Source organism: Pygocentrus nattereri, chromosome 8 (genome assembly GCF_015220715.1).
Source record: "Pygocentrus nattereri isolate fPygNat1 chromosome 8, fPygNat1.pri, whole genome shotgun sequence".
NCBI lineage: Eukaryota > Metazoa > Chordata > Actinopteri > Characiformes > Serrasalmidae > Pygocentrus > Pygocentrus nattereri.
In genome coordinates this window covers 4,797,878-4,812,780 of record NC_051218.1, presented here as the reverse complement: position 1 = coordinate 4,812,780, position 14,903 = coordinate 4,797,878, and the positions used below count along the sequence as shown (strand labels likewise).

At 38.5% G+C, this 14,903-nt stretch overlaps 2 protein-coding genes across 2 annotated transcripts; both read right to left on the bottom strand.

The window, feature by feature from the left end:
- Positions 1-1,048: 1,048 nt before the first annotated feature.
- Positions 1,049-4,428, bottom strand: LOC108428106 (C-C motif chemokine 14-like). The gene is made up of 3 exons (XM_017698821.2): positions 4,321-4,428; positions 2,859-2,976; positions 1,049-1,257 (listed from the first exon to the last, which is right to left on the bottom strand). The coding sequence occupies exons 1-3, from the start codon at positions 4,394-4,396 to the stop codon at positions 1,206-1,208; spliced, it is 246 nt and encodes an 81-aa protein (XP_017554310.1). The 5' UTR covers positions 4,397-4,428; the 3' UTR covers positions 1,049-1,205.
- A 6,710-nt stretch (positions 4,429-11,138) lies between these two features.
- Positions 11,139-13,473, bottom strand: LOC108428104 (C-C motif chemokine 14-like). Its single transcript, XM_017698820.2, has 3 exons — positions 13,309-13,473; positions 12,002-12,116; positions 11,139-11,486 (listed from the first exon to the last, which is right to left on the bottom strand). Exons 1-3 carry the CDS (start codon positions 13,382-13,384, stop codon positions 11,441-11,443), a joined length of 237 nt encoding a protein of 78 aa, XP_017554309.1. The 5' UTR covers positions 13,385-13,473; the 3' UTR covers positions 11,139-11,440.
- Between the last annotated feature and the right edge of the window lie 1,430 nt (positions 13,474-14,903).

Below are 14,903 nucleotides of genomic sequence, written 5' to 3'. Positions count from 1 at the left end.
GCTGATGACGAGGCCTGTGCCAAAGAATTTAACTTAGGATAATTGTTATCTATCAAACTGCTAAGTACTTTTGAGATTTTAGTTTTTTCTTTTCTCATGCTTGTTTGGCTCTGCACATTTGTTTACTAGTTTTAATCAGTCCAGTGGCAAAAATACATTTCTGCAACTAGTTGTCTGCACAGAGTGAGAACAACGAACCTCTTCAGAGTGAGATACAGTCTCTATATTTCTTTAAAACTAAGGAAAGTTCTTGGCCTCACGTTTTTAAACGTTTCAGTGGATTCCTCTGAAGTGTTTAGAAGCTCTTAAGCCAGATATCCCCACATAAGTGCTGATTTCTTTTCCACAGATCAGACCAAATCAGGTTGGTTGGTTTGTTGGTGAGTCTAATGGGCCTTTCTGTCAGTACTGGTGATTCTTGGTGATGTTAAATGATGAAATACTCCAGATTCTCTGATCACAGGTTAAAGTCTGGCTTGCTAGACTAACAGGTCACCTCCTGTTACTAACAGGTCACCTCCTTCAGAACGCTAAAGCCCAAAACCCAAAAGCCCAAAACAACTCCTTGTTTTTATATGCAGACAGTTTTTATTGTTTTTTTTGTTTGTTTCTATGATCTGTCTAAATAAATGTACATTATTAGGAGATGGTTATCGCTGTTGTCGGAACAAAACCTTGTATCTCCATTTGTGTTGATTTTCGGTTTTTGACTTAAATTGAAAATGCATGTTGGCCTTTATATTGTGTGTAAATTTCACAAAGGATGGACCAAAATAAACAGCCAAAAATGACTTGGAAAGACTTCTGGTTCCATAGACTTACATTGAAAGTAAATAATGTTTTTCCCTTCTCCTGTAAAGTTACCTACATGGTTTTGTTCTGACAGCAGCGATATGCTAAACACATTATAGGTCATCTTTATCTTCTCATTACACTCTGCGTGTGCTGTTCTGTGCATGTGAATCAACACACAGCCTCTACAATATCACCACTGTATCACTCTCACTGCATCACTCTCTTATATAATCTCCAGGTATTACTGTGACAATATAAATGCTGCACTGCATAAAATAACCATTAATAATAATGAAAGAATAAAAGCATTGGATGTTGTACAGAAGCTGCGGCTCTGAAATCGAATTTGTCTTCATCATGTTTTTTTTCTTTGCTGCGGCTGGGCTGTGTGGAAGCTGCAGCTCTGAGATCTAGTTTAACTGCAGGACCTTCTTGCAGAGTTTACCCTTCGGTGTTGTATACCTGAAAGATACAATTCAGATTTAATACAGAAACAAATTTGTTTGTGACATTAAAACAATAAACCACATATTATCTCTATCAGAACAAAACCTTGCATCATCATTTTTTCAACATGACTTGAAAACAGCAGTTGTCGTTTACATTGCCAAGAAATGCCATGATGCTAAAATACGGTGAGTGAATTCAGAACCATCAGCCAACTGTATTGTTAGACCTCCGCATTTAACGCACTAGTGAGCAGTGAGCACACTTGCCCGGAGTGGTGGGCAGCCCTAGGCACGGCACCCGGGGAGCAATTGGGCGTTAGGTGCCTTGCTCAAGGGCACTTCAGTCATGGATGTCAGCTGAGAGTATTGAACCAGCAACCTTCTGGTCACAGGGGTGGTCCCCTAACCTCCAGCCCATGAGTGTGCGCTGCGGCAATTCCCCTGCAAAGCCTGTAATAATCATGTCAAAGTCAGAGGTACCGGGACAGATTTTGCAGGACGTTTTTTTAACTATGTCGTAGTTTTCTTTACATATTAGCAGCACACATACAGGTTCAGCTCGATGTTTAGCTCTCAAATGATCTCAAAATCAACGTCATACTGATAAAGATGTGATGACAGTAGTAGATGATTCACTCAAATGGACTGAGTTCTCTTTGAGTTTTCTTACAAAACATTCGCAAAAGTCAGATTCATCTGTTAATGGGGGTCTGAAGCACAACCGACGTTCCAACTGGGGCAGTCATGGGCTGGAGGTTAAGGAATTGGCCCAGTGACCGGAAGGTTACTGGTTTGATCCCCAGTGCCGACAGTCCATGACTGAGGTGTCCTTGAGCAAGAGCCTTACAGCAAAGCTTCTAGTCGTAAAGGGGGTGAATGAGGCTCGTTCAGGTAAATAATCTGTTGTAGAGGGGATCTGACCTCCCATTATACCAAAAACATGACCGCAAAACAGGAAACTAGAGGCTGAGCATGAGAGAGTCCTCAATGAAAGGGAGTGAATTGAGCTAAATGGCCAAAAAAAGGGTAAATCAATCGATTTTAGCAGTAGCCATAGTCATTCATAAGCAAAGAAGAGACGACATATTTCAGTTTTTACTCAGAAATTTTAATCAATAAGCTTTAAAGCTGCTGAGTTTTGATTGGCTGGCAGTCGTGGGCTGGAGGTTAGGGAACCGGCCCTGTGACCGGTCGCTGGTTCAAACCCCAGAGCTGACAGTTCATGACTGAGGTGTCGTTGAGCAAGACACCTAACCCCCAATTGCTCCCCGGGTGCCGTGGATAGGGCTGCCCACCGCTCCGGGCAAGTGTGCTCACTGCCCCCTAGTGTGTGTGTATTCACTAGTGTGTATGTGTTTCACTTCACGGATGGGTTAAATGCAGAGGTGGGATTAAAAAAGCATCATTTTAAGAACACAAAATGTTCTTCCCCATGTTGTGTGCAATTATATATTTCCACGAGGAACGTCTCCAAATCCCCAAATTCTAGCTTTGCATTAATTTACATCAATGTTAGGAATGTTTTTTACTTCTTCCAAAATTTCCCATTTTCTGGATACGAGATTTTGTTTCGACAGTGACGATATGTAGGTTACATACAAGGCAGATACTCACACGTAGCCGGGCTTTGAGCAGTTGTCATCTGTTTTTACAACTTGTAGTATTTCTTTTTTTGGAATATTAACAGTGACGAAGGTGAAACAGCACAGACGGGGATGGTCAAGGGCGTGAGCTGAGGAAGAGGAGAGGAAAGATTTGAAAGATTTTCTGCCTTCTAACTGTGGAACAATTGAACCTGCATTTCCGCACATCTAGACTAATTTTACTATTCCTACTAATAAACAATGATTCTAACAAAAATAACAATCAAAAATCATTGTTATTATTATTGATTATCATCATCAGTTGTTGCTCTTACTATTATTTTAGTACTAATAGATTAGAATGTAAAAGTAATAAATATCTATATTTAACACTTTCGATTACAGATACAGAGTCAACACATCCCATTTCTTGTTTTTAACATTAAATTAACTTTATTGCTGGGTACAAATCATGTTCTGTATCACCCAGGCTTGCAAACCTGCCTTGTCTTTCCACACGTATAAATATAGGCAGAACTGTTTCTTCCAAAAAAAAAGAAAAAAAAAAAAGAAAAAGAAATCAAATAGCATAGCTGGGGGCAAATTCTTCACTGATATGAATTGTTTTTTATTTTATTTTATTTCTTATTTTAATCAGATGTCCTCAGACTTGTAATGACTATTTTAGTCCAAATGAAAAAAATCGAAAAGTGTATTTTTTTTTCTTGGAATTAAATAAGAGTGGAAATTAATGACCGTTGTACTTCTGTACACAGAATTAATAAAAAATGAATTCATTATAAAAGTACTTTTACTTCACCAGTTGTTTTTTTATAATGTTTCCGATCAAATTAGCACATCAGCTTGTGAATCAGTTAGTAGAAATTTTTGAGTAATTAAAAAAAAAAAGCCAATAAAAAGAGATTGGCGTCAAAAACAATCCAGCGCCTGTTGTGTTCAGCCAGGGAGCGGATCAGAGATAAGCAGGTACTGCGTTCAGTACTTTTTCTTACTCTTATTTTAGAGTAAAATGGCATTAAACCTAATCTGTCACGTGTTGTAAGTGCCTAGTAGTTCCAACTGTAGTTAACACAGGTGTCAATGCATATCCTAGAGTTTTCCCCTATAAAATATGGTTTGCACAATTTTGTAGCTTCATAGACGTATAAGGCTGTGATACGGAAAAGCTACTGTAATACAGGTATTCCTGTAAATTTTCCCGTAGATTTTCCCGTAACAATTCTGTTGTGCTCAGATTTGTTTGTCATATACACAAAAAAGTTCAGCTTTTTTTTTTTTACTTTTACTTCTGTAAATTATCACTACAATAACAGCACTTTCACATGGGGACGGGGGACGGGGATTAAATAGGGACTTTCTGTACTCCTGCTTTCCACTCCCGCTAACATTAGAATCAGGGGTACAAAATACCTGTATTTTATGTTATAATCTGTGTCTGCATCTGCAAGTAAAGCTAGAAACCATGAACTCACGCTGAGCGTCTGAGGAGATGGTCATCAGCAGGACCAGCCCCAGCACCAAACACACACAGCTCATCTTCATCTCCATCTTCTCTGTAGGCGTCTGAAGCTCTGAATGCTCCTCTCTCCGTCTGGATCTCCAGTTTGATCTGCTGGGACTCTTTTAATGATCCCTTCATCATCCATCGTTTATTAAAAGCTCTGCCCCCGGTGGCTCCCCCCTTCACCACATCTTCCTCTCTGAGCTCAGAGCAGAGGCTCTAGTATGAAGATGACCCATGATGATAGCAGGCCTGATGCATCTGATAAGCTCAGTGCCCTGAACATCAGAGAGTTACTGAAACCCTGTGACGCAGTTTATTCACGGTGCAATCGCTCATGAATACACCTTGACATTCAGTAAGTTAAATCAAAACATCTCCATAAGTGTGGATGCTCCTTCTAGTCGGTGTGCTTGGTAACACCCACTGCTAACAGATGCATAACATCAAGCATACATCAGTCGTACTGAAGAGCTCGGAGACTTCTGTCCAGAAAGTCAAATTTCTGCCTGATCAAATGTAAGTGCTGTTACTTTGAAGTGAAAACATCTAGGAGCAACACCTACAATCATGAAGTCATTTTGTCAAATGGAAACATGCGCAATGTCCTAATTGACTCATCTTTGTCTATGGATCATTTGACTCATCGTTGCAGGAGGCCTGTAGTAAATTTGTTATATACCCAAAAAGAAGAAAAGCTAAAGCTGATTTACTTTATTTGCTGTCTGATGCTGGTTTCTTCTACTCTATTTGGTCGGAGATGGAGAGTAATCATCAACTCACAGGAGCGGAGTGGACGAGAGCAGCAGAAGAAGATTGACAGCCTTAACTATTGCTGGTCATAATAAACCACCAGGAAACCGCCTTTAACTTATGACACACAGATTGGTTTCCTGAATTACATGGCTAGCTGGAGGGGGAGCCCACTGAGCTTATGGTCCCAAACCACTTGAAGATCAATGTGTGCTTGTATGGTTACCACCCCACATTTTGTCTAGGGTGCTGTTTGATCCGTAACATGTAGTATTAAAATTCTGAACCTCTTGAAAAGGGATAAAAGTGTGAGGAACAGACAAATAAGAGCTTTTTAAAACAACCACAATAGAAATGCTGTGCTATGCTACCTAGCACCACACTGGGAGAATCTGTGGACAGCACTAAAGAAAAGAACAAAAAACACCACCACACTTTTGTTTCAGCTTGCTCTGAACTAAGAAATGAAACAAAAGGTAACTTCTGACCTAGGGAACTAGGCCTTGGGTGGTGCTCAGGTCTGTGGGACCCATTTTCAGTGTCTTCACTCTGTTCACACCCCCCACACATTCATATTACACATGTGGTGTTGGGATGAACCCGCGGGGAGTAAAAGTGTGGAGGTGCTGTGTCCTTCACTCTGTTCTCCTCCTACATGGCCTGCTGTTAGTGTGTATGTGTGTGAGGGTGTGTGAGGATGGACTACATGGACAGGCTGCTGACTGGCTACAGCTGCTAAAGGAGATCCCTACACTGGACAGTTGTGAAATTTTAAACATCTGGTGTTTTAACATGAATTGTTATGGCTGTATTGATTTAAATAAACAATAATGTGGTGGGTCCACCAGACCACTGAGTAACAAACACATCAGCACCACACAAGGGCTAGATAGAAGAAGACATGGTACAAATCTGCAGATGCACCCTGCTTACCTGTTTGAAACCCCAGGTGGTGCTTGTAGTCAAGTAGCTCTTGGTAAGTGTTATTTAAAATATTATTTATTAAGATAACGCCAGTGGACAGTGAAGGCCAAAGCTCAGATCAGGTTTGTTGTCCTCAAGGACTTTCACTTCAGGATGGCCATTCCACAGCAATGCAGAGTGACTTTTCTTCTCTATTCATTCACAATGTGTGTGTGTGTCTTTTCTGTTCTGCCTACCCAACTGTACATTATTATTATTATTATTATTATTATTATTATTATTATTATTATTATTATTATTATTATTATTATTGTTACAGAAAACTGCTAAACATGTACATCCTTAACTCATCGCTAGACATTGTATCTGTGGTACTGCATGTACTGTATGTACACTGTGATCTACATCTGCAGTGCTGCTCTCAATGCCTTTTAATACTGTGACAATAATTCATATCCTTTTATGTTTTTAATTACTGCAAAACACGTTTTCATCGCCACCACTACATTAATATAGTTCTCATCTTTTTCTCTCACAGTGTTGTATTAATGAGTACTGTTGTTTTTTACTTTACGTTCTTAATATCATTAGTACTAATATTACTAGTATAAATCGTACTAATTACTATTTTGTTGCTGTTGGAAGAACATTTTTAGCATTTTTCAGTTTTTGACATAATTTGAAAGTATCTGTTGCTCTTTAAATTGGTTGTAAATTTTATGATGAATGGCCTAAAAGAAACGACCCAAAATGACATGGGAAAAATTCTGGTTCCATTGACTTACATTGAAAGTAAAGTACGTTTTTTCCTTCTCCTGTAAAGTTACTATTTTGGAGATACGAGGTTTTGATCTGACAGCAGCAATTTATAAGTAATAGCATTGCTCATAATTCATGTTCTAAAGCTGGAAAACATGTTAAAATGTTATGAACTCATGCCGAGGACACTGTTATCAGCAGGATCAGCTCCAGGGCTGAACACACACACAGCGCATCTTCATCTGCTCTGACTGTATCTCTATCTCGAGTCTGAGTTAGTGAGACTCTCTCTCTCTCTCACTGGTGAGACTTTCTCACTCTTTCTCTGTCTCTTTAAATTCATTTACTTAAAGGCAAGCAGTTCTGCTCCCACCACCCTCTGTTCACCACATCTTCCTTTCTACTATAAAGAGGATGTGTGATAGCATGTCTGATGTAACTGATAGGGCTACGAGTCATCAGGTAGTTAGTGAAGGCCTGTGTAATTCTTATCGAGCTACTGATTAATGTTTCATCCAATATCCAAAGTCTATAGAGACTAATTTGATGCATGTTGTAGAAAACTATGTAGAGGGTTTTTTTCTTCATCTTATTATCTGGCCTACATCTCTCTGTAAAGTGCAATTACATTAACTTCTCATTACTTTCTAGAAGTTTACGTCATGAAAATACTTTCCTGTCGAGGAAACCTAAAGAGAAAAAAGTGAAAAATCAATATTGTGAGCCTTTAGGAAGGATTTAATAAATCATTAAAGAGCCCAAAAGAATAATAAAAACATCAGAAATGTCGATATTCTAATGTGTTAACTGTGTTCTCTCTGTTTGCAAGCAGATGATAGTGATGACTTTGAATAGTTAACAGGCAGTCAGTGGAAGGAGAAGCACTGGAACTGGAGCACTAACCCTAACCCTAACCCTAACGTCCTTAAATGGTTTATGATCATAATCTAGAGTAGATGAATCTAGAATTTAACTAGCTACAATACTATTACTACTATAATGACTACTATTACCAATACTACTATTACTACTACTACTACTACTACTTTTACTAGTACTACTACAATTACTACTGCAACTACTAAAAATACTACTACTACTCCTGCTGCTACTACTACCTATACTACTACTATTAGCACTACTACTACTTCTACTATTACCAAGACTACTATAACTACTACTATTACTTCTAGTACTACTACCAATACTACCAGTACTATTACTGCTAGTACTACTACCAATCCTACTACTACTATAACAACTACTATTACAATGCTGCTACTACTACTACTACTACTACTACTTTTACTAGTATTACTACTACTATTATTACTGCTGCTGTTAAAATTACTACTACTTCTACTACTCCTGCTGCTACTACTACCAATACTACTACTATCAGCACTACTACCAATTCTACTACTACTACCACCAACACTACTACCAATGCTACTACTGCTACCACTATAAGTACTACTATTACCAATACTACTATTACTACTGCTACTACTAACAATACTACGACTACTACTCCTGCTGCTACTACCAATACAACTACTACTACTAACGCTACCAATTCTATTACTACTACTATTCCAAATATTACTAATACTACTGCTACTACTTTTACTATTGCTACTACTAGTACTATTACTACTAGTACTACTACCACTGTAACTACTACTATTACCAATACTACTACTAGTAGTACTACTACCTATTCTACTGCTACAACTAATACTACTACTCCTACCCCTACTAATACTGCCACCAATACTACTAAAGCTGATATAACTATGACTATGACCAGTACGACTACTCCTACTATTACTACTACTAGTACTACTACTAATGCGTTTTTCTGTGTGGAGCAGCAGAGCAAAAGCTGTATCTCCTCTAGAATGAAGTCTAGTCTTGGGTACAACTAGTAGTTCAGAGCTAGTTACAGTTATAGGTCTGCGGTCAGTAAGCAAGCAAGAATCAAGGTCTGCTTTTTCCATAACAGGGGTGATAGAGCTGTTTTTAGAAGCCTATGGACATAACCTGAATAGAAAGAATGTTTAATAATGCAAGTAATAAGCAGACAGAGTCTCCATAAACAAGATTTGATCAGAGCAGAGGGACCTTGAAGACCACACCTATGGTACAGCACTGACCAGCAGAACCCTAACCCTACAACTTCAATAATGTTAACCTCACCCACCAACCTATCCCGAGCAAATAAAAGGCACGGGTGAAAACAGGGTCAATCAGCAGGGTGTCAGAACAATCTGTGATGTCTCATTTCCTTGCAAAAAATATCATAAAATCCCAAGCAGAAATAAAATGGAAGTTTACTGCTTTTAGTGACAGCAGTGAATGAGTGCCTCACTTTTATCAGGTCATAAAGCTGCTCTTCCCTCTTGTCTAAACACCTCCATGTTCTGTAAATGCTCTGGGTGCCTTGCTCGTATTGCACATTGGCGTTCTCCCTAATGTGGCTGAACGGTGTTGAGGTCTAGGGATTGTAAGGGCCACTTCACCTTAATTTTACTCTGCTGCAGCTGATGATGTTTCACCCTGGCCTTATGCTTACAGCTGTTGCAATCTATGTGCAGCTTTATGCGCAGAAGCATATGCAAATTTTCCTGATTTCCTGATAATCTGTTGTGTTCATCTTGCCATTAAGTATTACCACATTTCCTGTTATGCTGTATCTCACACATCCACAAACCAGCAAAGGTCTTTCTTGCTTAATGGTTGGTCTGTTTGCCCTCATGGGCCACGTTGACATTGTGTTTATTACTGTGACCATAAAGTCTCATCACTCAAGCCGTCACCTCTGAATTATAAGGTTCTATGTGTGTTCAGTGCAGTTTTGAGTTACTGAGCAAAAACTGTTTGAAGCCACGGTGTTGGAGCATGTGCAGAATGAGGCCTGGCATTGGCTTGCTGAAATAACTATGGACTTCCTTGGAAAAGATGTGATCTTGATGTCGGCATATACACTATAATGTCAAAAGTATTCGCTCGTCTACCTTCACATGCATATGAACTTGAGTGACATCCCATTCTTAATCCATAGGATTTAATATGATGTCGGCCCACCTTTTGCAGCAACAACAGCTTCAACTCTTCTGGGAAGGCTTTCCACAAGGGTTAGGAGTGTGTTTATGGGAATTTTTGGCCGTTCTTCCAGAAGCACATTTGTGAGGTCAGACACTGATGTTGGATGAGAAGGCCTGGCTCACAGTTTCCACTCTAAGACTGAGGTTGAGGTCAGGACTCTGTGCAGGCCAGTCAAGTTCTTCCACACCAAACTCGCTCATCCATGGACCTGCTTTGTGCACTGGTGCGCAGTCATGTTGGAGCAGGAAGGGGCCGTCCCCAAACTGTTCCCACAAAGTTGGGAGCATGAAATTGTCCAAAATCTCTTGGTGCTGAATCTTTAAGAGTTCCTTTTTAAGAGGGCAACTGGTCATAAAATTAAGAATAGTAGAGTTCAAGAATAAAGTCATAACATTTTGAGAAAAAGTTGCAATATTTTGGGAAAAAAGTCGTAATATCTGGAGGATAAAGTGGGCTAATTGTAGTGGGCTGCCATAACACGTTGGGTTCTCGGTTGCTGTACTGGTGCTGGATGTTCCACGACCCCTTATCTCGTTGTGGATCGATCATTTTGATGATCATTCTCATTGGGAATTCTCAAGTCTTGTTGCAAAATTGGTAATAGGAATTTAGAGCCATAATTAATCTTTTAGTACTTTTACTTTTGATACTTCAGTACATTTGAAGGCAAATACTTTTGTACTTTTACTCAAGTGGATGTCAAAAGGGAGGAACATCTGCTTTAATTCTTTCGTGATGGGGGTGCAAAGAGACAGACAAGCCAAGCCTATACTTGAGAAGTCAGTATTTTTCTTTGTGGCTGCCTCAGAAGTCTTTCATGTTCTGCTCTGATCTTTGCTTGATATCCACAGAACCACTGGTTGAACAACTCACCTTATCAGATGTCAAATAGTGCTGACTGGCATTTTCATATCCTTTTGTAACATTTTCCTAATTAATGGTGTTAATATGCTTCTCCTCACCTTCATCAGGTCCTGCGCTCAAGACCTTTCCCTTCAGTGTGTAACACTGGTAAACACCCTCTGGTGGAGTGATGGTGGTATTACTCCAGACTAACCTTCCAGACTAACCAGACTAACCTTATCTTACATTATGCATCATCCTTATCTCATCATTACACTCTGTGTTTGCTGTTTTGTGAACGTAAACACAGCCTCTACAGTATCACTACTATATCACTCTCACTGCATCACAGTCTTATGTAACATCCAGGTAATACTGTGACAAAATAAATGATGCACTTGAAATGTTTGCAGTGTATGTTTTATTTGAATGCACAGCATAAAATAAGCATTAATGACAATGAAAAAGAATCAGTACATTCTGAAATCTGAAATCTGATTTGTATTTATGATGTTTTTTTTCTCTACAGAGATTTTTATCATACACTGTTTTATTTCCACAGAGTTAAACCATCACTGATAATACTGGAAAAGCAAAGTGCTGACTGATAAAATCCAGTGATGATTAAAGGGGAGTGTGAAGCTTTTAGCTGCTCTGTTTGCTGCGTCTGGGCTGTGTTGAAGCTGCAGCTCTGAGATCTAGATTTACTGCAGGTTCTTCTTGCAGTATCTGCCCCTCGGAGTTGTAATCCTGAAATACAGCACAAACAGAGTCTCATCTACTGATATTAAAAAGCAAATCAGAAAGAAATGTTTTTTACGTGACACAGTAAGACAATAAACCACATATCGTCTCTCACGGCAAAAACCTTGTATCTTCATATTTTAATCATTTTTAGATTGAAAACATCTAAATCTCACAATGAATGAAATCTCCTAACATTAAATTACATTGTTTTTGTGTAATACAGATCTTACACAACTCTTTTTTATTCTTATTCTTATTTTGTTGTAAATAGTCTAGAGATTTAACTTTTATTATTCATAATGTTTGTAATGTTTATACTGTTTCCCGTTTCTGTTACTGAGTGCCTCACTTCTATTACTCTGCTGCTGTAATACTGTGAATTTCCCCGCTGTGGGACTAATAAAGGATAATCTTATCTCTTATCTTACATTAAAGCTAGGAAAGTGTTTTTCTTCCTATTTTGGAGATACAAGGTTATGTATAAAAATGATGACATACATCTAAAGGCAGATACTCACACATAGCCTTTCCTTGGGCAGCTGGAATGTGTTTTTACAACTTCTAGTATTTCTTTGTCTGGAATTTTAAAAGTGACGAAGCTGAAACAGCAGATATCAGGATGACCAAGAAAATCTGAGGAAGAGGAGAAGAAATATTTTAAGCTCTGTCATCTAATTTGGGAACACATGGACCTGCATTGTCTGCAGGCTTATACTACCTTCACTATCACTGCTCTTACCTAATTGAATAATATGGTTATAATAACTAATATAATATTAAAATATGAAGTTATGATTATTGGTTTCCTTTGTCAGTTGTAGTTCTTCTTATTGTGATTTTTAGTAGTAGTACTAAGAAGAGGGTGCAGGCATAATAATAATAATAGTCAGAAGTGTTTCTTCCACAAGAAATGAATGAATATAGCTTTGGATATGAATTTGATTGGATCTTTTAAGAGGAAAACACGAATGTGAGGGACGATGAATGAACATCTCCTGAGCTTTAAGTTGCATAACAACAATTCTAAAACTCCAAATAAAAACGGGAGAAGTAAAAGTGTGGATAACACTTTTGTAATATGAATTAATAATGCTAATAATAATACTGCTAAAAATAATAATTATAACAACTTAACAAATAATTACTATTACCATCATTACTGCTAAATAACAACTGAAATAAGAATGAATAGTAACTGTAGTTTTGTTTACTCTTTATTTTATTACTCAGAGAAGGTAGATTATAATAGACTTAATTCTTTATCCACTTTTCACTTAAGTGAGCTTTTACTGAGTGGTACTTCATACTGCATTCCCTGTTTAAACAGTAATTTAAGTAGCTCTCTTTCTCACCCAGCAGTCAGATAACAGTGTTTTACTTTTACTTTCATGCTCTTGATTTATCACAAGAGATGGTGAGATGCCTTTTTAATGATGAGGCTGTTTAAGATTAATACTGATTTGTTTGGGGTTTAGAAAGTGAAATAGACTGAAATAGAAAGTAAGGAGAATTGTTAGAGAACTTTTCCATGAAAGTAGTAAGTGAAGTGATCCTATTACAGTTTGAGAGAAGCTGTGCTGTGTAGTTGAATATTTTTTTTCTGAGTAAGTTCCCCACCAATGGTCAGTGATGGGCCAGCTACTTGTTAAACTGTAGTTTTGTGTTCCTAGAGCAGATTAAGTGTTTAGCTATAAACAAAAGGCTTTATGGCTTTTTTTACACATACTGAGGTATTTTCCACCTTTGACTAAAGTGTGTTATAGTATATAGTGTAGTAATCGGTGTCTGGATCTGACTGTAGAGCTAGAAAATGTATTAAACTCACTGGTAGCATCTGAGGAGATGGTCATCAGCAGGACCAGCCCCAGCACCAAACACACCCAGCTCATCTTCATCTCCATCTTCTCTGCAGGCGTCTGAAGCTCTGAATGCTCCTCTTCCTGTTTTCTTTGACAACTCTCGCTCTTTTTTTTTTATTTCCTTGTTTTCAGTAGTTTATTAAAGTCTCTGCCCCCACCCTGCCCACCCACCTCTTCCGTTCACCACATGTTCCTCACAGAGTTCAGATGGACTGTTGATCAGTTGTGTAACAAGAGCAATGTTGCTCCTCTCCCAGCTAAACACTCTCTGGTCAGAGCTGCAGCTTCAACACAGACCAGCCGCAGCAAACAGAGCCGTTAAAAGCTTTACACTCCCCTTTAGTTATCATAGGATTTTCCACCAGAACTCTTGTTCCCACAGCTATCAGGATTTTGTCAGTTCCGTTGTGAATGGATCTGCATGCAGTTCTGTTTTCTGGATGTTATCAGTTCAGCTGGAATCAGTTGTTTGCTCCACAAATAGTGAGAGCATTGAACCTCAGAGTGAGACACAGTCTCTATATTTACAAAAGTGAAGCTCTTCGCGTCGTATCATGAAGTCATTCAGTGGATTTCTCTGAAGCTCGTAAGAAATAAATCTTTGCATGACTCCCAACAGTTTGTTTTCCACAGATCAGACTTACATAACAGTGATTTGTTGGCAGCGGTGGACGAAGAACAGAAACCCTGTACTTGAGTTAAAGTAGAGACACCCAAGGTAAAATATCACTCCAGTAAAAGTAGAAGTTCCTCCCTTTAGACCTCCACTTGAGTAAAAGTACTAAAGTATTTACCTTCAAATGTACTTAAGTATAAAGTAAAAGTACTAAAAGAGTAATTCTGGCTCTGATGTCCTGTTATCATTTTTATAACCAGACTGGCTTCATGAACTAATTTCAGGTGAAAGTCCTCCAGCGTCTCTCTTGGTAAACCAGTCTTTTAATAGAACGTCATTAATTAGTGACACTGACGTCTATTAAAATGATCAGAAGCACAAAACACTGAAGGTAAACAGTTTCCATCAGGGAGAACCGAGTGGCTCTGAAATCACTTTTTACACACAAGCAAAGTTTCAGTTTCAGATTTATTTACAACTTAGTTCCAAGTTTAAGTTGAATAAAAACTGGCTTTAAACTCAGGATCACAGATGAGCTCCTTTACTATGTTGATCTGTAGGCGTCTGTTCATAAACATAAACCAGCCCAAACTCATTTACTATAAAATGAAATGGTGTTTGTAGAAATTCAGAAAAAAGCCGCGTCAGTCTCGACTGCATATGTGGGCATATTTCTATATTGAGCTCTATTTACACAAAGTTAGGTTAGCTCATCATTTATGTTGAACAGACTCTCCCAAAGTTTTACGCTGCTGCGCTGACGTTGAACCAACAGGTCAAAACCAGCTCTAAACAAAGTGACCGCTGGGCCCTGATTGGTGCTCTGACTTTGCGCTTCTTTCGTTTTGACATGTTACGTTTTTATACACACAGAAACCAAAAGGAACGACAGATTTCTCAAAATGTAGGAGAAAAAAGTCGGATATTAGACTCTGAAATGTAGTG

Coding starts and splice junctions, on each gene's coding strand:
- LOC108428106 (XM_017698821.2), bottom strand. CDS start 4,396: ATGGAGATGAAGATGAGCTGTGTGTGTTTGGTGCTGGGGCTGGTCCTG. Junction 2,977..4,320: donor CATCTCCTCAGACGCTCAGC/GTGAGTTCATGG, acceptor CCTCTTCCTCAG/CTCACGCCCTTGACCATCCC. Junction 1,258..2,858: donor TGCTCAAAGCCCGGCTACGT/GTGAGTATCTGC, acceptor TGTATCTTTCAG/GTATACAACACCGAAGGGTA.
- LOC108428104 (XM_017698820.2), bottom strand. CDS start 13,384: ATGGAGATGAAGATGAGCTGGGTGTGTTTGGTGCTGGGGCTGGTCCTG. Junction 12,117..13,308: donor CATCTCCTCAGATGCTACCA/GTGAGTTTAATA, acceptor CCTCTTCCTCAG/ATTTTCTTGGTCATCCTGAT. Junction 11,487..12,001: donor TGCCCAAGGAAAGGCTATGT/GTGAGTATCTGC, acceptor GCTGTATTTCAG/GATTACAACTCCGAGGGGCA.